Here is a 19,676-nt window from a genome sequence, read left to right as displayed (position 1 = left end):
AGAGGAAATGGCCTCAAGTTGCGCCAGGGGAGGTTTAGATTGGATATCAGGAAAAGTTTCTTTACTGAAAGAGTGGTGAAACATTGGAACAGGCTGCCCAGGGAAGTGGTTGAGTCCCCATCCCTGGAGGTATTTAAAAGACGAGTAGATGAGGCACTTAGGGACATGGTTTAGTGGGTGGTGGTGTTGGGTCGACGGTTGGACTCAATGATCTTAAAGGTCTTTTCCAACCTCAATGATTCTATGATTCTATGATTTTAGATGGTGTAATTATATCAACATGCAGACTCAGTTCATGTGTTGACCAGAAGTATGGATGCTTACATCAGCTAGGGACCATTAAACGCATTGCTTGGAAAAATGACACCAAAGAGTTAATTTTAAAAATCTTTATGTGAATATAAAAGAATTCTTTCCAAAGAAAAATAAAACCAAAAGTTTAAAAATTAGTGCAATTTTTAAAGTTCTATGCAACACAGTGTTTACATTTGTTTTAAACAGAAGATGTAGACACTGATACACTGAAAACCTTAACTCTAGCTTGACTAGTGGGAGGAAGGGAAAAAAGTTAAGAAAATTACTTTACTAGACATTACCAACTCTTAAACAATTGTTTTCATTTCCTAATTCCTAAACAATTTATGGCTACCTAGATAAAACATCAGTATTGCTTATATTACTTATTTCCACGTAAGTGTATATTGAAAATAGAGTACCCATATATAGATTTTTAATGAACAAAATCAGTTAGGTGAAAATTTATTTTCAGTGAACGTTTCTTAATCCACTACAATAGAGTTGTTGCAAAAGAATCTTCTCAAAACTGCTACCTGATCCACCTTGAGTAAAAGAACCTACGAGTCCAAAATTTGTATTATTGCTACAAAACACTTCTTTTCCATAGTGGTTATTCTTAATCTTATAGAAAAAATATTAACAAATGATATGTCAATCAGACATATTTTTGTTTCTTTGGATCTATATTACCCGTTTTACTGGAAAGTGGCTAAAGTTACTAATAATGCTGATTAAATTCAGCAATATTCAATGATTTCATCTTGTAATTTGAATCTGTTCCTAACTGTGCTGTCTGGGCATGATACAAATTCATCTTGCAGCAGAGACAAGTAGCCTCTTTCTTTGTCCTGCCTCAGCAGTGGTGCACATTGTCAATACAATGTTCTTTGATGTATTGTTCTGCTGCTGTGTGTTGCATACAACTCAGCTGTAACACAGCAATGCTATTAGTAGCTTTTTGTTTGACATGAATGAAGTTAACATTAAAATGATACTTATTCTAATGATCCTTTCTGCACACCCAGGAGAGCCGAAGTGAATACAGCACCATGGCTTATAATCACATACTTATTTCTACAGATCAGTTCCTCATTCATAGTACGTAACCCAAGTTTAACCAGTTATAAACCAGCCACTCAAACAGGTTCTCAATCCCAAAGAAACGCTTAAATTATATGCACAGGCTTAACTTTTAACAGTCTGGAAAAGTCCCAAATAAGTAAAATTTTATCCAACACCTGAAAACCCGATTCATTTTTGGCAACCCCAAAAAGACTATTGGGGACAATCATGCCCTGAAAAAGCCTGATCCCTGTCTGTAGTTCTGTATTTAAATTCTTCCATCGCTAGTCAGAAAACAAGCTTCCAACTAAATGATAGGGAGGTTCTTGGTTGTTTTTGGTCCCAGGGTCTGCAGTTTTGAGAAGTCTACATCAAAAGACACTTGCTCCAAGTTTTTCACTATTCAGCACCTGATATGACTACTGACGCAGCTCTACTACTGTGAGAAGTATGACAAATGCATCAAGTCTACTAACTAGATGAGTATTTGAAAGACGCCCATGAAAAGTTTCCATGCTGTAAAGAACAAGGGTTAAGAGATCCATTCAACACCACCAGTGACAGTTTCACATTTCACTAGAACACACCGAAGTACCAGGCTTTAGAAATGTAAATACCTTGCTAAGACTTAGTCTCCTGTTCCACTGCTCACCACCATCTCCCACACCACTAGCAGATTAAACAAGCAATTGTATCTTAAAAATACAAACCCCAATAATACCACTGCAGCAATACAAGACCTCAAAACCCAAGAGGTAGTCCAAAGAAGCGTAGAGTCCTGAAGAACACAACCTGACAGACAAAACTGTCCAACGGCAGTTTGTCTGGCATATTCTCTGCTCATACCACATTTAGCATGAGACTGGCTTTTAAACAATGCCTGGTGTAGACAGAAGTTTTGAAAGAGGAAATCTCCGTTGAATGCCTAGATGTATAGCGCTGTAAAACTATCACCACAACTAAGAAGCAACGCTAACTAAGTATTAAAAATGAATACTTCCCTTTTCTCTAGCATTGCATGCAATGCCCAATAAAGAATTTAAGATGCTAGGGAAGGAAGAAATCAAAGAACAAGCCATACTGAGAGGCATGCAAAACGGAAGACTACTCAAATTTCACAATTCAAATCATAAATTCTGCAAAGCTTAACCCCGCTCTCAAATTAAAGATGGCCTTAACGGTGAAGACAGACATATGCTTTCATTCACGCATATGGTTGAGTTTTATATTAGATCACGGACTGGTACAGCACCCTCAATACTTAGTTTAAGTGTATTCATTTTATTTTAAGGGCTGCTGTAATTTTATTTTATTTAACTATGGGTATAATGAATTTGTTCTAGACAGTTTGCAAAGAAGAATGGACATTAATGAGTTTCCTAAAAATACAGTTCACAACAAAAATAAGACATTTCGTAAATAAAGTGACACAAATTTTGTGAAAGATAGCAATTTCCCGCACACAAATTTCAGATATCAATCCCCATTTCATCTTCTTCAATCTAGATACTGCAAAACTATTATAGTTTATGCACTTTTCTCCCTGCCAACAAGCTTTGCTGCCAACAACTACCAAAGCTATCTTTCATTCATCTGCCTAGCACAGTCAGTTCAGAATAATGGAAGTGAAACTACATTTAAAGAGGAAAATCAATTTCTATGCACAGGGTTGTATAAATAACTGGAAATAAATGAGGTTCCTTCCCACCTAACCACCTTTCTGCAAAGAAATGCAGTGTACAAATATGCCAGACTTAAAACATAGCCCAGACTTTTGAATTATTATAATAGCTTTTTTTCTTACACAGGAAAAGACAGCTTATTTGGCTTTAGTAAATTCAACATCTTAAAGACAGGTTCTCCTTAATATACGCAAAAAACTTAATCTTTTCTTTTTCAGATAAAACTGAGTAATTTTGCTTCTCACTTGAGATGACAAAACAAATCCTGTCTTCTGTTTTATAACAAGTCAACTGGTACTACACCTATTTTTTTCTTTTTCTATAAATGCAAGTATTTTCTTGCTTTTAAAATTGTACTTTGTATTCTAAAAAAAGTATTTTTTAAAACATGGTACCAATCTTTTAAGTTTATTTTTAGAAGAGCCCAGCAAAAATGCCCAATATTGCCAGTTTCCTGAAATACATTTTTGCATAACATCTTCCCATTAAAAAAGTCAGCTTTCTAGCCCAAACCCATTAAATAAAGTTTTAAATATATAGTGCCAATTTTTATATTTACAATATATTCTGAAGGCAAATATAAATCTTTTAAGTTGTGCTTGTAAATACATACTGCAGTTATTAAATCTACTTCTACTCGGAAAACGATGTGCTACCTTCTAGACACACCACTGATCAACTTAATCACTTCCTGATTGGTTCTGATGTTGAATTCGCAGTTGCCCACCATTCTAACCTCCTCTTTCATCAAGTAGTTAAAGTGGAAGCTATAAAACATTTAAGGACACTTTAGCATGTAAGTTTTCCTCATGGTCCTTGTGGTTTAATCAGATGTTGCACCCGGTACTTTAACAGTGAGATTCCTTCTGGTATTGGTGACGTGACGCTGTTGAGCTAGGAAGGAGCGTCCGGGACCGTCTCTGCAGGCACCGCTACTGCCAACCAGTCTAGCTTCCATGCCTAGCTTCTGAAGAGTTAGGCTCTGCAAATAAGTTAAACAACATTTACACTATAGCAAAAGCAGAAGAAAAAAATTGGCCATCTTTCATACACAAAGCTTATGCTTGCTTAGTATGCACACAGAATTTCCTTTACTGTATTTCTTATATACCCTCTTGCTGCCATAAAAAGGTATGAACCAATGCTGAAGAAAATAAGATTCATTCACATTCATATAGAATGTGTTAATTTTATCTTATTGTAAAGTTGTTCCTTTATTAAGTAAGCCATTTAATTTTACTTTCCTTTTTTGATTTCCCATTCCAGTCTTTCTTTATGAAACTCTATTTAAACATTGCTTCATATGAAGATGAACAACTTTCTCCAGTCCTTTTCACAGCAATCTAACGTCAAACGTTTTAACAACCTTTGCAACAGTACTGCAGGATGAGAAGATGGCTCTAGCTTTATTTCACAAATACTGTGCTAAAGACACTGAACATCTAAAGCAGGAGTCTGGAAACCTTTTGAACCACGGCCTCCCTTTGTCTCAAGCCCGAAAACTTCAACAACAAATGCTACTGAACATGCAGGAATTTAGCCTGCTAAAATCCAGATGGAAGCTTGTGGCAGCAAATAGTACATTACTAACATGGAAGTCATGGCCTATGCCAAATTTTAAGTCTCCTGTTCCAAAGCACAGAAGACAAGCAGAAAACATATAACAAAATAATTTTGCGAAATAGTTGATTGTTCAAGTATTTTCCCTTTACGTTGCTATCAAAAATATTGATGCTGATATTTCCCAAGTTATCTCAATAGGATTGGAAATTCCAGCTAGAACTCACTCAAGTCTGCATTCTGGCTTGAAGTCAGAATTAGCAAGCGGAAGAGTAATCTCATTTTAAACTGGAACTCTCAGGCTTTGTTCCTTTCCTTAGTTCCCTGTTTTTAGACATGAAGACATGCTAATCTGCAAGTTTGATTTTTCTGCCACAAGTAGCTAAACTACTAGCTTTCTCTCCTAAACACCAGTTTATAGTGAATGTAAAAAGAAAGAAAATGTAAGATTTAACTGTCACATTTAGGAAAATGTGTTTTTCTGATTTCTGAGATACCAACAAACTTTTGACCCACCTTGTTATACCATGCAGTTACAATTAGCTTTTCCTCATAATCACGTAACTTAGCAAGTTTGTATTCAGCCTGCAAGCAGACAATAGAGAAGACAATCTCAATTAAAACACAAAAATAATCTGCATAAACTTATTGCAGTCTATTGAGTGAAATAAACACATGCAGCAGAAATGCTTAAATATGGAAAATAACTAGAAGACTTAGAAGTGTAAATAAAGATACTTCCATAAATGACTATGAGAGAAGTTATAGACTACTTCAAGAAGAGGCTAAACTTTACACAAGTTGCAGTTCAACTTAGAAGCATACTTTGAGGGTGTGTGTGTGTTGGGGGCAAATGCATGAAAGTCTAGGGTGTATCAGAATGTCTATAAATAATTTAGTAATTTTTTTACCTGAAAGGCAAAGACAAGAACGTACCTCTAGTGGCTGAATATTCTTATCACATTACTGAATTGCTATTATATAGTATACTTACCTAGTACATACACATAGAAGAAATCTGAGGCCACAGCATTTATAAAGTCAGACCTTTCAGCCTACTAACTCGTGTTGAGGAATTTTGTATCTGTTCAGGTAACTATTCTAACCAGTCCCATCAATATTGCTATAAAACTGACTGCAGCATCTCCCACATTTTTTTTGGTCCTGGGACTACTGTCAACAATCCTTTCAGGATTTCAGCCAAGCAGATTTTACTCTTCTATATAGTTTCAAGAATTCCAGTACATGAAACCACTGATATCAGAGTTAAAGTTAGTAAGTTAAACAAGTTATTGCTCAAATACCTAGTCCCTCATACAAACTAAGTTACATTACTACTGAAAAAGGTCAGACTCTGCAGCTCTGTACATGTTACCGTAACACGACAAAACTGTTAGTCTTATGAAGTATTTCACTTACAGCTTTTCAGAGGGTTTAGAAAGAATCCAAATTAGAGTTCCAGCTGTACATTGAAAAACACTGTTGAAAAGTAAACTGCTCTGACAGACTTATACTAGGATACAAGGTTAATTAAGCCAAACTAAAAATCTCTAGGTTTGAAGGTCTGTGCAGTTTCTAATGGAATGCAGCATTGAAGGGTACTGGATCATTAGGAAACAGTAACTTTAGTGCCTAATATCAGAGACAGCAGAACTTATTAGAAGTTATTATTAAATATATGTAAATTTTTACCTCTAGGGCTTCGATTTTTTTGTCTTTCTCCATTATCTGTTTTCTGAGCAACATAATTTCTGCTGATGCTGGATTTAGCTTGGGGTCTAAGGTTTTTATCACCTGCACAAGGCAAAACAAAAGCATTACAAGTCAGGTTTGATTCTCAACAGCTCTGCATCTCATTTGCTCACAGTAGAAATATGAAAACAGACTGAGCACAAGTCAGGCAATTATGATGAAAACTAGGCTGTTACACTGTACAACAGAAGATAAAGTGTACAACGGAATCATTAATGCACCTCATGCTTTAGCCTAAACCCCATTCTCTCATACACTTAACTGACTGCAGTTGAGCAATTTGACTAAAAATGCAACATATAGTCACTAATTTTAATTGGGAGGTGGAAGGGGGGGGCTCAAATCAATCTGTTTAACAATTTATGAGGGAGGAATGTATATGTTCAGAAATACGCCACTCACGTTTGTTGCTTTCTCAAGGTACATTTTATATCTTTCTTCCATTGCTTTCATATCATCATCTTTTTTTCGCAAAGCTGCTTCCAGCTCTCCAATCTTCTGGGCTATTTACAGAAATTATCAACAAAGACATAAAAAAAAATAGACATGGTACTTTCAAGGCTTCTGTGTTCTCTTGATTTAACCACCCCCCAAATAAACTTTCTAGCTACTACACAATTTCCTAAGTTCTTGTTTTTGTTTCAGTTGTACCATAAGGTCCCACCTGACCCTGAATTCCCATTTTGCAGAGTATTGTTCAACAAAACTAAGCCCTCATAAACCTCTCCCTGCCCACCACCGTGTGCAAAAAAAACCCTCCCCCCACCCCCGTTTCAGGTTTAAAGCTAAGCTCTAGCAGAAAGCCTTATCCAGACAAGTACCCCACAGCCCAGTGCCTATGGGAATAATTTCAGAAGAAACTTAACATAGTCTCAAAAAAAACCCAAAACACCCACACAAAACAACTTACGGTTCTGACTAACATCAGGCTGGAGTTCTGCAAGATCAGCCTCTTTCTTCTGTAACTCATCATGAACTTCATTCAACTTTTCCCTATGAATGAAAGGCTGGGCTAAGGATTAAACTCACAAATAATTCCATGCAGAGTTTTAAGAGCTGAAAGCCAAAACTTGATGTGGAAGTGTTTAAACAACTATTTTAAACTCTGGCAATTCTTTTGAGTTTAAATAGAAATATTAGTATGTATTTTTGAAGAACCATAAAGTTGTGACTTCTGAATTCAGTCTCATTTACGTAAAACTAGAAACAAAAAAGAAAGTGAACAAAAAACCCCTCTAGCATCTCCCTAGCAGGAACTACATCTGTTGAAACGATGGAAGTATTTCAGAAGAATGAAATATGTTTTGAGTCCAGAAAGAGTGATGGTTTTAGCAGTCTGTTGTAGAATCAGAACAGTTAAAATGCTATTGGTGATGAAGAGACAGTTAAGTGGATCCTAGTATTACAAGATTATCGTGATCAGAGTAGACAAAACTAGAACGCTAACACTTAACTCACTACATGCATGATTTGAGAATCAGTGGCTTAGAAAAACAAGACATCCCTACAAAGACTCAGGCAGTTTCTGTGCTACAACAGTCAAATTATTTAGCATAAATACGTTATTGTGGATGCATGTGCCTTACTTACATATGTGCTGCCAATTTCTGCTTCAGGTTGCTAGACTACGAAAGGAAAGAGTTAAAATTCAGTTATATTTCAGTATTTCATACCGTGCAATGTTGAAGTGCTCTTACAAATCAGCCAAGAATACTTAGCACACCTAAATAAATCAAACCAAATAAATCCTAAGAAAACTGCATTTTTCCATGCATTTCTGTAACAGCATTCATATTTTTTGCATCACACAGATACCAATTCCGGCATCTTTTTTCTTTGAAGCTATCCTTCTCACTATACCACCATTTAATGATAAAACTAGAGATTTTTAAAAGTAAAGTAGAAGGTAGAAGAGTTACAGTTCCTTAATGAAGGCAGGGGGAAGGAATCACATAAAACATGAGCTTTTCAACTGAAATGCAGTTGGTGTGGAGGTCTTGTGGATTCTCATACTACAGAGACTAAACTCATCTGCTCCGAATACAGTGGAGCCAAGTCTGTGTTACCTAAACTGAGGGAGTTGTTTTCAGGCAGGAGAGAGTTTTTAGAATGCATTGAACAGCCTCAATTGTTTAAGACCTTTGCTTGTAAGGTCTTTTGAAAGGTGTGTGTTTGTTCAGGGCCGGGGGGGCGAGGAGGAGGAGTGGGTTGGGTGACCCAAAGGGGCTTCAGAGCTTGCTTACTCTTACTACTGCATAAACTAGTGCGTTTCAAACTAACTCAAAAAAAAAAAAAAAAAGCAGCACCAAACCACAACCCTGCCTTCTTAGTAGTTATGAGCACTAGACACTGAAAAAAAAGAAGAGGCCCATCTAAACAAAGGACTTGATGTTACACTGAAGGATTTTAAACAAAACTGGCAAGATGTCTTCAAGGTCAAGAAGCCTGAACTTTCACTTACTCCTTCAGTCTTGGATCCCTGCTCCTGTAAAGTCTTTTGCAGATCTTCAATCTGCTGCTGTAACTCCCCAATACGCTCTTCATTTAGCCTTTACGGAAGAGAAGGCAAGACAGTTATTACCCATCTAAATAGATCACAACAGACAGATTTTTCTGTTTCATGTCTGGATGATAATTTTTCAGAGGGTCTACCCAGCAGGACTTATGCCACAGAGAAACTAAATTCAAATGCTTTTAGTTTGACTTGAACTTCTGCTGACACAAATGCATGGCAGCTTTATTAAACATTTTATAATGGAAGACCTAAAATCATTTTAAGTTTTGAGAAAACTTAACTACCCAAAATTCTCATATCCTAGTAAACTGCTTTCAGCATTCATTAACTGACAGAGAAATTCAGACCATATCAGTGTTACACAATATGATTAGTTTGAAGTTCTAGAAATAGAGTTGACATCCATTCTTGGTCTACCAAGAATCATTCAGAGATAAGAAGAGCATCCTATAAGCAACACTTTCTTCAGAGTACGCTACATACAGATCTATCACATTTTACGCCACATTTAAGCTACTTTCCTTCTTGCTTGCTTCATAACCCTTCGTTAATGATTACACTGGTGAAAGAAAAAGGATAGCTGGCTTCCTGCACAGTGCTACGCTACAGATGCAAGCCACAAGGCCACTCTGAAGGTCCAGAAATCACTTTTTGTTATATTTTAAGTTGCTGTTTCACCCATTACCTTTTCTCAGTTTCTAGTTCATTCACTGTCCGATGCTTTTGCTCCAGCTGTTCCTGGAGCTCTGTAATACGTTCATTTTCTGATCCTTCCTGTTTTAATAGAAGCATCTTATTTTCATGCTGCAGCCGAATAAACATTTCTCTGAATCAAAAACAATTAAAAAAGTCACTGTTAATTAAGAAAAAGGTGACTAAGACTATGAGGTAATATTTCTGTTTGCTCCCCCAACCTTAAAGTGAACAAAACAAGTTCTGCTTAAGGATGTAGTTGGGGTAACAATGCAATTTTTTTATTAAAAGGTAACTTACAATTTTCAAACATCACAATAGTTTTTTTAAGAGATATGAACAAAGTTTTAAATTAAGTCACTCCAAACCCAGATTTTATTGTGCCTTTACGTTTCACTCTGTCAGACTTTAAAAGTAATATTAGCTAGCCTTTAGCTGTTCTGTCTTAATTGCTGTGTATTATTTATTTATTCTGTCTGCCAGTGGCAAGATAAGGATTGTTTCGCTCCTTAAAGAGGATGTTTCAAGCCAAACTTTATATACAGCCATCTGATATGCTTTTAAGAAAGAATGCAAAGTAATTACAGTATGGAGAAATAATTATTAACAGCTACACGGAGGTCCAGACAAGCATCACTGAGGGAAAACAAGAAATGGGATACAGAGTCATGTTGCTGAAAATACTGAACTTTCACAGAGACAATATTATGCCCCACCCATGAAAATCCCAAAACAACCTCAACCTTTTTGTCTTACCTATATTCCACTGGCAGAATTTCAGCAGCAAGATTCTCATGGATTTTAACACGAGATGCACCTGAAATGGCATGGGAAGTTTAATTTAACGAACTTAAAGAAATCACTAATATACATAAAAAAGTCTCTGAAGATAAAGCAATACCTGTTTGACTCAGGTGATCCTGCTGCATCTGTGAATACCGTAGCTCTTCATTTGTCTCTTTTAATGCATCACACTGTACTATCAGTCTCTAAGAAGATATATTTGAGGTGGAATTAAGTCATACTGCACCACTTTAAGACCAAATAACATTAATCAGGAATAGTACTGACACACACACATTTTTAAGACATATTTTATGTTTTATATGTGTGTAAACACAGACACACAAGGCGCTAAACTTCATTTTTATGGTAGCACTACTTCTGGGAAGGCTTTCCCTCAAGCAGAGCATTTGAGAGAGATTCATTAGGTGTTCAAATAAACTCTCGTTCAAGAGACTTACCTCTTTTTCTTTGATTAAAGCTTCATGTTTTTCTTCAAGTCGCTTCATTTCAAATGCTAGCTTATCAGCTCTTTTTGATTCTTCAGACAGTTTGTTATGAAGCTCCTGGACCTTTTCATAAAAAGACTATATTCAGCACATGAATACTGCAAGATGCTACCTTTAAAAGCTATGCTAAAACCTTCATTCCTGCCCAGTTCAGCCAAAATAAACAGCTGGTCCTCCATGCCTGGTTGTTGTTTTTTTTGTTTTGTCTTTTGGGTTTTTTTAAATATTTAGCTCCTGCATCTCTTAATTACTACTGAAATAAGTGAAATTGAAATAAAACTTCTACAGTTAAAAATAAATTTCCATGAAGAAAGTTAAGAATATTACGTAAGTGATCTCAGTAATAGCTGAACAACCTCTCCCAGGCACACAAATTACATCAGTTAAACTAAAGAAGAAAAGCCTGCAAACCATGGACAACCAATCAGTTGAGGGGGCAACTACAGTTAAGCCTGCTAGTTTAATAAACAGGGAAAACCAGGAAGTGAATGGCAGAGTATGAAGGAGTTTTCACAAATAAGAAATTCTAAGGGGACAATACAGGTTAAGCCCGTGGACTGTTAAATTAAGCTGTTCAATTTTTTTTTCATTAAAACATAATTGAAATAATTTTATTTAGGCAAGATGACTATCTGAGGAAAAAGTAACATCTTAAGTATAGATTCAGCCTTACCTGTCTTCTGTAGGTTTCTAGCTGGGCACGTGCTGCATTGGCTTTCTTCAGTTCATCCTCCAGACTGACTGTATTGTGCATATACATCATGTTGGTTTCCTGCAGAGATTTGACTTGTCTGCGGAAGTCATTCAGATCCTGTAGCTTTTTACGATACACTTCAACAGTTGATTCCAGCTTACTTGCCTTGTCTGCAGTAGTCCTTAAAGTATAAACAGGAATTAGAAGAAAGAGTATGTTTCTTCAAAAGATTAAAAAAAAGTCAAATTCTGCTTTCATGCACATTCAAGCTATTTTCAAAGAGAGATGCAACGTGCTTAACAGCAGAGTTAAATCTTACTGCTTTATTTTTAAATGCATAATCAATGCAAACTTGCATTATGTAAAGTTTGCTTATAAAAATTGAAATCACTACAGGGTTTAAGTGGGAGTAAGACTGACAGTCATATGCCAGAAGTATAAGCAAGGGTTAGTATAGTATGTCAAATATCTCTAGGGAATTCTGTGGGGTGCAATGTAAATGCACCACAACATCCTGTGCTAGGTAGTCATCTCAAAGTACTGGTACCTGGTAAGGAAAAACACGCAGATGTTCTCATTGCGGGGTTATACATAATTAGAACATAATTGCACTATGAAAATGATCATTAGCAGATATGACCAAGAATTACCAACTGATCATTAACAAAAATCTACGTGGTAAGAAAACATTTGGATCATAAATACACAAATTAATTTTAATATCTGTGTTTAATATCTGCCATCTTCTATCACTAGAAGCTAGTACAAGAAAATTATGGAAGAAAATCTATAGTTAAGATTTGTTTCAGATGTTATTTGAGAACCAGTATAAGTTAAACACCTGAAACCACTTTTCTTTCCATATTTTATTCATACTATTTTATGAATAGCAGACCTGCTTTTGCAATATGATTTGCTTTGGATATTTCTTGGGTGGTCTGGTATTTAGTTTACACAAGCTAGAATGAAATATTAAATTCTAATCAAGGTTATTGTGTATTTCATCTTCATTTTGTTAATCATCTTCCTAACCTAAATCTAGCCTAGAATGCTGAAGTTCTAGCCGCATATATGCTTTTCTACATCAGAAAAGGCAGCCTCTTGCCAACACAAATGTCCCCTTAATAACAACGCACACCCCCCCTAAAATTTTCTTAATTCTTGCAGAACTTCAGCCTTCCATCCCACATGAAGAATAATAATTTCTGTATTCATTAATCCTGCTTCACAGAAACATTCCATGTTGCTATTACGCAAACAATAGAGGCTATGCCTGAAAGCTTGCACTCCATCTCTGCTTTGTCAAAGGGCCCTTTTCCAAGGGCCCTTATTTTAGATCTCGTTCAGATAAGATCTATCTGCAGAAGTAACGCCTCAGAAAAAAATCTTGTTAGATACAAAGCCTTGGATTTAGTCATTAAATTCTCCTAATGTGTGTATGGGGAGCACTCTCTATTACATACCTAAGAATATCATTTTCATCTTTCAAGGCTCTAGACTCTTCTGCCAAAGAGGTTAGTTCATTGTTTCTATGTTGCAGTTCAATCAATTGTTTTTCTAGGTCTTCACAATGGACACGATAATCATCTTTTGCAGCTTCAAGCCTAACAGATCAAAAACAGGAACTCTGTTAAGAACTTGTTATTACACATTTTTCGTTTAGTGCTAGAACTACTAAAAATAAGTAAGACAAAGGAAACCTGTTGATTTAAGTAGCCAGAAAAATGGTACTGTAAGCATGGAACATTTTATTGTCTACCTGTTAAATCATAATGGATTGTATACTGCAAATTTACCATATCAATATCAAGGGATCACATGAAAAGTTAATTTTACCCCATAGGGATCACACGGAGAAAGACTAATACAGAAAAGAAATCAGTACCGTAAAGAGATATGGTGGTTTGGGGGGGGCGTTAGGGGTTTTTTGTTTACACACAAATCACTTGGAGCGCATTTTCTGTCTTCCATCACCTTTTTCGAAGTGTCAAATGGCTACAATATGGCAATTACAAAGTAATTATTTTCTACAACAAGTAACAGTTTCTTTTTCTTTTTAAAGGTAAGGACTGTCTTTAAAATATGTTTATACAGTACTAGAAAGCTTTTATAGCAAAAGAAATTGAGATGGAAAATCCTGAAAGAGTACCAGAAATTCTCAGGATATATTTGACATGACAAGCGAGGGATTTTTGAGAGAAATCATTTCATACCTGAAGTTTTCTTCTTGCAATTGTTCCAGCTGCAACTGTGCATGAAAATACTTTTTTGCAACCACAGTATTTGGATCATCAAGAGAGTCATCTAATTGCTCTAGCCTGTCATTCATAATCTCATTTTCTGACATCAAGCTGTTTTTTTCATCCTGGAGGGCAGCCACCTAGTGCAGATAAAACAGCATCAACATTGTAAGACCCGTCCAACTGGAAAGAACTGAAGCAAGACAGCAGTATGTCACCAAATTAGTTTATGAGAAAGGTTGAGCATTTAGAAATTTTAGAATGTAATTTACATAGCATACTTGAGCATACAGATGCTTTAGTGTATGACAGTTATGAAGCACTAAAGGAAAAGTCCCTCTAAAAAAAGACAAATTTTTGTAACTGAAACCATGGTAAAGGCAGACAATGTGATACAGAGAGTAACTGGTACTTTCGTTAAAAAGGATACCATGGACGCCATACAAAAAACTAAGTACTGGTGTAAAGGTACTCTCCATCTTGCTTGTGCTTAACAATAAAAAGCAGGATGGCACTGGCTAGCACACTAACACAGTACTGCCGTGCGCTCAGCAGTGAATGGTTGCGCAAGAAGCGGTTTCAGGCGCCATAAGCTAGTAAGCACACACACAAAAGAAAAAACCTAGACAGCTTCATATAGAGCATGCATTTTTTGCAACAATCAAACAAGTTTGATATTGAAAGTGTTCATAGCTAAGCAAATGAGAATACAACACTATTGAAACAGTGAGTATATTACCAGCCATAAAATGGGGAAGGATTAAGAGGATAGAACCTTTAAAGTTTTTCTAGTGAAAGCTGTTGTGTTAATTTTAACATCCTGTCAAACATAAGAGCACGTAGCATGTGTTAGTTAACTGGCATTTAAACAGGGACAATATGCTTTTTGGGTTATGTTTTCCTGAATCATAAAGAAAACCTACCTTTCTTAAACTCTTGGAAAATATCAAGGAAGACTGAGACCTTACAAGTGAATTTATTAAGAATTAGTTTAAATGAGAAGCATCAGTCAATATTATGGCTTCAAATAAAATTAAAAAAACATATGGTGACATTATTAGATTAAACATCAGATATAACCTACAGTATGCAATATTAAGAAACCATTTGTTTGTGATCATAATTTAAAAGTCTATCAAACAGACGTAAGAAACAAAACAGTAACTAATCTACCACTTCATTAGGTCCTGGCTTTCTAGGTTCACTCCTTTTTTACATACCAGATGTCACTTTACTATATACATGCACACACAAACACCTGTGAGTAGAGAGCATATCTGAGCCTTGCTCAGCATAATACTTCCTTCCTGTTCAAGGTTCAGCCACTCCTTAAACATGCACAACATTCACACTTTTAGAATAATGTCTCGGACTTTAAAAAAAACAAGAACAAAAAAAACTTTCATACAACTCGGAGCAAGTTTTTCATCTTTTCTCAGTTCCTTTCTGATAGCTTTCTCTTCTTCTTTTCTATTATTTCAGCATAACAGAAGCGGTGTCAAAGTCAACACAAATTATGAAGAGATATTTTAAAAACACGTCCCAGTATTAAAGAGCTATGGTGTCATTAACTCATCTGTTTATACTCAGCAGTACCTTTCCCTCAAACACTTCATGCCTTCACCTGGCCCATGCTATGTTATGAGCAACTGGCTTTGTATAACCTATCATTAATTAATAGAGAAATCTCGAAAGAGAAGTTTGTGGGAGACAGGACAAAGCCTGGGACTTCTCTAGTGAGACATACTAAGTCTCTCAACGGAAGCAGAAAGTGCAAGTAAATTGTTATCCCAGCACAGCTAGAAGTGAGAGCTTTTGAACAGTGAACACACTTTTTGAAGTTTATCAACTGTAGTCTGAGTTCAGCTGTCAAATCAATCCTCTTGCCCATTTAAAAGAAATCATTTTCTCCTGCAGATTCTGCTCACAAGCATTTTTATATCTCTGCTTTCACTAGGAAGCCTTACTACTGCCTCAAGAAAACAGGCAATGAAATATCAATTCAGTTCTACCAACAGCTTCCTGGGCATGGCAATTAGCTATGAGCTACTTTATATATAAACATATTCTACTTTTTCAGTCGTCATTACCGGTAAGAAATGTGAAACTGGCCTCTGGTTTTGTGGGGGATTTTTTCAGAGACTAATACAGCCAGTATAGCACTCTGGCTCCAATAAGAAGATGCCACCCAAATGTTCCCTTTGTACAGAATGAAATCTGAGTTGAACTGCCTTACCAGATAAACCTCTTTCTGTTCTCAGATTATAGTGCCATAAAAGAGGAATCAGACTTAGGGCTAACAAATGGATTTTTTTTTTCTTTGTTCTCTAAAAAGTTGATTGAAATGCAAGTTCCTGTTTATTGTTATGAAGTCCTCTCTTCTTTTTCTAAAGAGTGATTTGATTAACTTCTATATCCATTAAAAACAAAAAGTAGGCCTATTATCAGTGTGGTTTGAAAGGATCTATTAGTTTCCATGATTTTTATTTCCTGAAATATCCCCCATGTTGCAACTGTGTTCAAGAAAAAGTTAGTAAATTTTAGATAAATTTCAAATTTTAGTTTTTCCATCAACTCCTATTGAAAACAGTATCATTTTCCTATTATTAAATCTAATGACTGATTATTACATGAACTGGATTTTTTGGACACAGTTCAGAAGACTAGAGGAAGCAGTGACTAAAAATGAAATGGGCATGATAACATTGTTCTGATGGCTACCTGCTACTAAGGGTAAACATAAAAGCTAGCAGACCAACCAACCTTTGAGTTAACAGTTGGCACAGGAGCTCAGCTTACACTTCCATCAGAAACTATTTCCAGTAATTGCATTTTGAAGTACAGAATGATTGCTTTTCCCCCCACAAACAGCTAAGGATTCTCATAGAAACATAAATAAATGCAAAATTCACTTTGCTGTTCAGAATTTCTGCATCTTAATAGCAGCACCACTACATATTAAAGAAATAAGTGACATGGTGTTTCTTACCTGTAAATCTAGCTCTTGACATCTTTGCGCGAACTCTTCTTTTTCTGCTAGTGCTTCCTGAAGATCTTCCAAAGCTTTTTTAAGCTTTTAAAAAATAAAAAATAAGATCATTCTGGCCCATATCTAAAGTACTCACAGTTCTAGCTTCCAAAATGTCTCCATTGCTTATACCAATTGTTTAAGAAGGATGTTAGGTACACTGACACAGAAACCTATATATACACTGTTAGATCAAAATCTCTGTTCATTTCACCTGCATTTTAAATTACTACCACATGTAGTAAGTAAATTATTGAAACTCACAGTAACATCCAGATTCAACACAACAACTTAGGCTAAAAGCGTAACAAAACCAAACACAGGAGCATTCATGTTGTCACAATTTCAAAATCCCTGCCTGTTAAATCAAATGCCCTTCATCTCAGAATAGAAAGAGTGATGATCCTTTATGGGCAGGTACTTTTAAAGACAACTTCATTTTATGTGCAACACCTTGTAGTGTTCAGGTTATAAAGAATTTTCGTGACCCCTTAAAAATAACCTGAAGTGTTTAGCCTGACATGGCTGAGCCCTGATGTACCCCTAGCTCTTCTCACAATGTAGGTTTGCACTGGCCAGTTTTACCCCATCCAGGAAGATGACATAGCAGTCACTGTTTGTTTGTGGTTTTTTTTAAAGAAGCTATAAAATAGCACATAACTTTTCACTTAATTAGCGCTGAAAAATAGCACTACTTTATTGTATATTCTCTGCCTACATCAGTATGTTGCTCTGCCCTTTGTGAACCAGTGTGGTTTAATCAAATCAGCTCTGAGTGGAAAACAGACCAAGCAGTTTGTGTAGACAGAAGACAAAAGAGTGCAATTTTTGTTGAGGTTGGTTGGTTTTTTTTTTTAAACTTTTAGAATTGGAGGGGAAGAGCAGCTGTCTTCATTTAAGAGATGGCAAGATACCAACTTATTGTTCAGGCTTGACCTACAAAAGCAACGAATATTAGGCAGTTACCTGCTGTTCCATTTCACTTGATGCATCACTTGTGGAAGGACCCGTTATCTCCTTGCTCATGAGCTACAGAAAGAGACCACAGGAAAAGAAGGTTAGATTAGAGGTTAAATATCTTTAAGCTTACTGTCTACTGAGTACCAATTGTATTTTCCACCACGTCCTTGCATCCCTTCAATATATCAAAACAGATTAATAATAATAAAAAAAAACCACCTCATGGTTGGTAAAGAATTTAAACAAATCTAGAATAAGATGACTTTTTTTTACCTCCGCCCTCCCCAAATGAACCAAGTTCACAGATCCATCCAATAAGATGTTAATGCTATCTGTTGAAGTTATTGCTACCCCCTAGTCAATTTAAAATGCAGTGAACCAGAGGATGGGATTTCACTCAATTAATTTAATAGCTATCACACTTCTTTGTGTCGCGTTAATTGCCATTAAGCAAACAATGGGAACATTAACATAGCTGTCACTGATCTCCAGTACAAAGATGTACACAGTATGTTTGTCAACAATTAAAGGGCTTTACTTCTTACTCAAGAATTACAGTATTGTTTCTAGACCTTCTTCAAAAAGAAAGTTTGATTAGTCAGAATACAACAAGCAATAGGTTTATGGATTTATTTCTCCCAATAGGACACATAGCTTTAAAGACTATATAGTCAACTTAGATTTAAGTTTTAAAGCCTACTACCAACTCCACTGTTACCTTGATGAGGATGCAATTACACGTTACATTTTCTTCAAAGTTGGCATTTAGTTTTTGCCTCCCTTCACACTCTGCTTCACAGTCCTGAAGCTCACAGATGTGAGTGACTGTAAAGCTAAGCTGTGAGCTGGATCACTAAGATGATCCAACTAAGAACAAATTAAGATAGCAAGGGGAGCACACCATGACAAGAATAGAAGAGATGCAGCTGGGAGTTTGTAAATCAGATGCTGGAATGGTCTGTCAGAACAACGTAGCCTCACAGTTATGATCAGTTAAACTTTGGGTCCAAGACTATAGCACTGGGACAGAAATTTCAGAACCTGACTCCAGTATAATCAGCAGTTGGCAACGAGATACATTTCTTGTGTGAAACAGGAAATCTTAAGCATTTATTGACTCCACAAGTTGTATGTTTGGGCATACAAGACTAAAATCAAAACCCCTTGGTTGGGGTCTGGGGACTCTTGGTCCTGATCCTCCCAGATAATTTAGGGAAGTACTTACACTCTTCCCAGACCTTTGCTTGGATGAAAGAATTCACGAAGATCAACAAATGGATATTCGGACTTCTCAACTGACAGCATTAGGCTATGAATTATTACTTACCTCTTGAATGGCAGTCATGACAACATGTTGAACAGACTCTTCAAGGGTCATGATATTCTGTATGTGTTCTGTGAAAAAGAATTTGTAGTGACTCATGACAATGTTCATCTTAATGGCTTGAGTAACATGACATACTGTTTGCAGAAAGATCCAGAAGAAACTGGATTCTCTATAAAGCTGCTTCAAAACAGGTAGCAGTCTTTTTATACAGAGCACTACCGTTAACCAACAACATTATTATCCAGTAATATGGTAGATAAGGATAAGAGATTATAATCTCTTAAGTGAACAAATTTATACTATGCATAATAAAGCAAGGAAATTTTAAGACATCTGTATTTCCATGGTTCGTTTTTCATATGTAAGAGTCAACAAGCTTGCAACTGTGTTAATAAATAAAACTTAATGAAAAAAAGTAATTGGTAGCATCTTCATTCCCAGTGCACCCTGACACTTACTTCCCACTCTTTATGAGCATGCTGGCTGCTCATGGCTTGGACAGGCATGCTCTTTGCTGGGTAAAAACCTGGCTGGATGGCCAGGCCCAAAGAGTTGTGGTGAATGGAGTTAAATC

The 19,676-nt window shown here is 36.1% G+C and overlaps 1 protein-coding gene across 1 annotated transcript in view; it reads right to left on the bottom strand.

Annotated features, from left to right (window-relative positions):
* Positions 1 to 3,395: 3,395 nt before the first annotated feature.
* Positions 3,396 to 19,676, bottom strand: part of HOOK1 (hook microtubule tethering protein 1) — a 21,644-nt gene continuing 5,363 nt past the window's right edge. Inside the window, exons 5-21 of the mRNA XM_009287412.2 lie at positions 19,103 to 19,170; positions 17,782 to 17,844; positions 16,777 to 16,860; positions 13,761 to 13,927; positions 13,011 to 13,151; positions 11,527 to 11,728; positions 10,806 to 10,916; positions 10,463 to 10,550; positions 10,318 to 10,378; positions 9,554 to 9,694; positions 8,815 to 8,902; positions 7,944 to 7,978; positions 7,264 to 7,346; positions 6,756 to 6,856; positions 6,294 to 6,395; positions 5,118 to 5,186; positions 3,396 to 4,023 (exon numbers count right to left, since the gene is read on the bottom strand). Of these exons, the coding sequence (XP_009285687.1) occupies positions 3,865 to 4,023; positions 5,118 to 5,186; positions 6,294 to 6,395; positions 6,756 to 6,856; positions 7,264 to 7,346; positions 7,944 to 7,978; positions 8,815 to 8,902; positions 9,554 to 9,694; positions 10,318 to 10,378; positions 10,463 to 10,550; positions 10,806 to 10,916; positions 11,527 to 11,728; positions 13,011 to 13,151; positions 13,761 to 13,927; positions 16,777 to 16,860; positions 17,782 to 17,844; positions 19,103 to 19,170 (1,763 nt within the window). The 3' untranslated portion in view covers positions 3,396 to 3,864. The remainder of the gene's footprint in view (positions 4,024 to 5,117; positions 5,187 to 6,293; positions 6,396 to 6,755; positions 6,857 to 7,263; positions 7,347 to 7,943; positions 7,979 to 8,814; positions 8,903 to 9,553; positions 9,695 to 10,317; positions 10,379 to 10,462; positions 10,551 to 10,805; positions 10,917 to 11,526; positions 11,729 to 13,010; positions 13,152 to 13,760; positions 13,928 to 16,776; positions 16,861 to 17,781; positions 17,845 to 19,102; positions 19,171 to 19,676) is intronic.

Source organism: Aptenodytes forsteri, unplaced genomic scaffold (genome assembly GCF_000699145.1).
Source record: "Aptenodytes forsteri isolate BGI_AS27 unplaced genomic scaffold, ASM69914v1 Scaffold119, whole genome shotgun sequence".
Classification (NCBI taxonomy): Eukaryota; Metazoa; Chordata; class Aves; order Sphenisciformes; family Spheniscidae; genus Aptenodytes; species Aptenodytes forsteri.
Note: the sequence above shows the minus strand (reverse complement) of the source record. Positions and strands in the feature narration are given on the sequence as shown.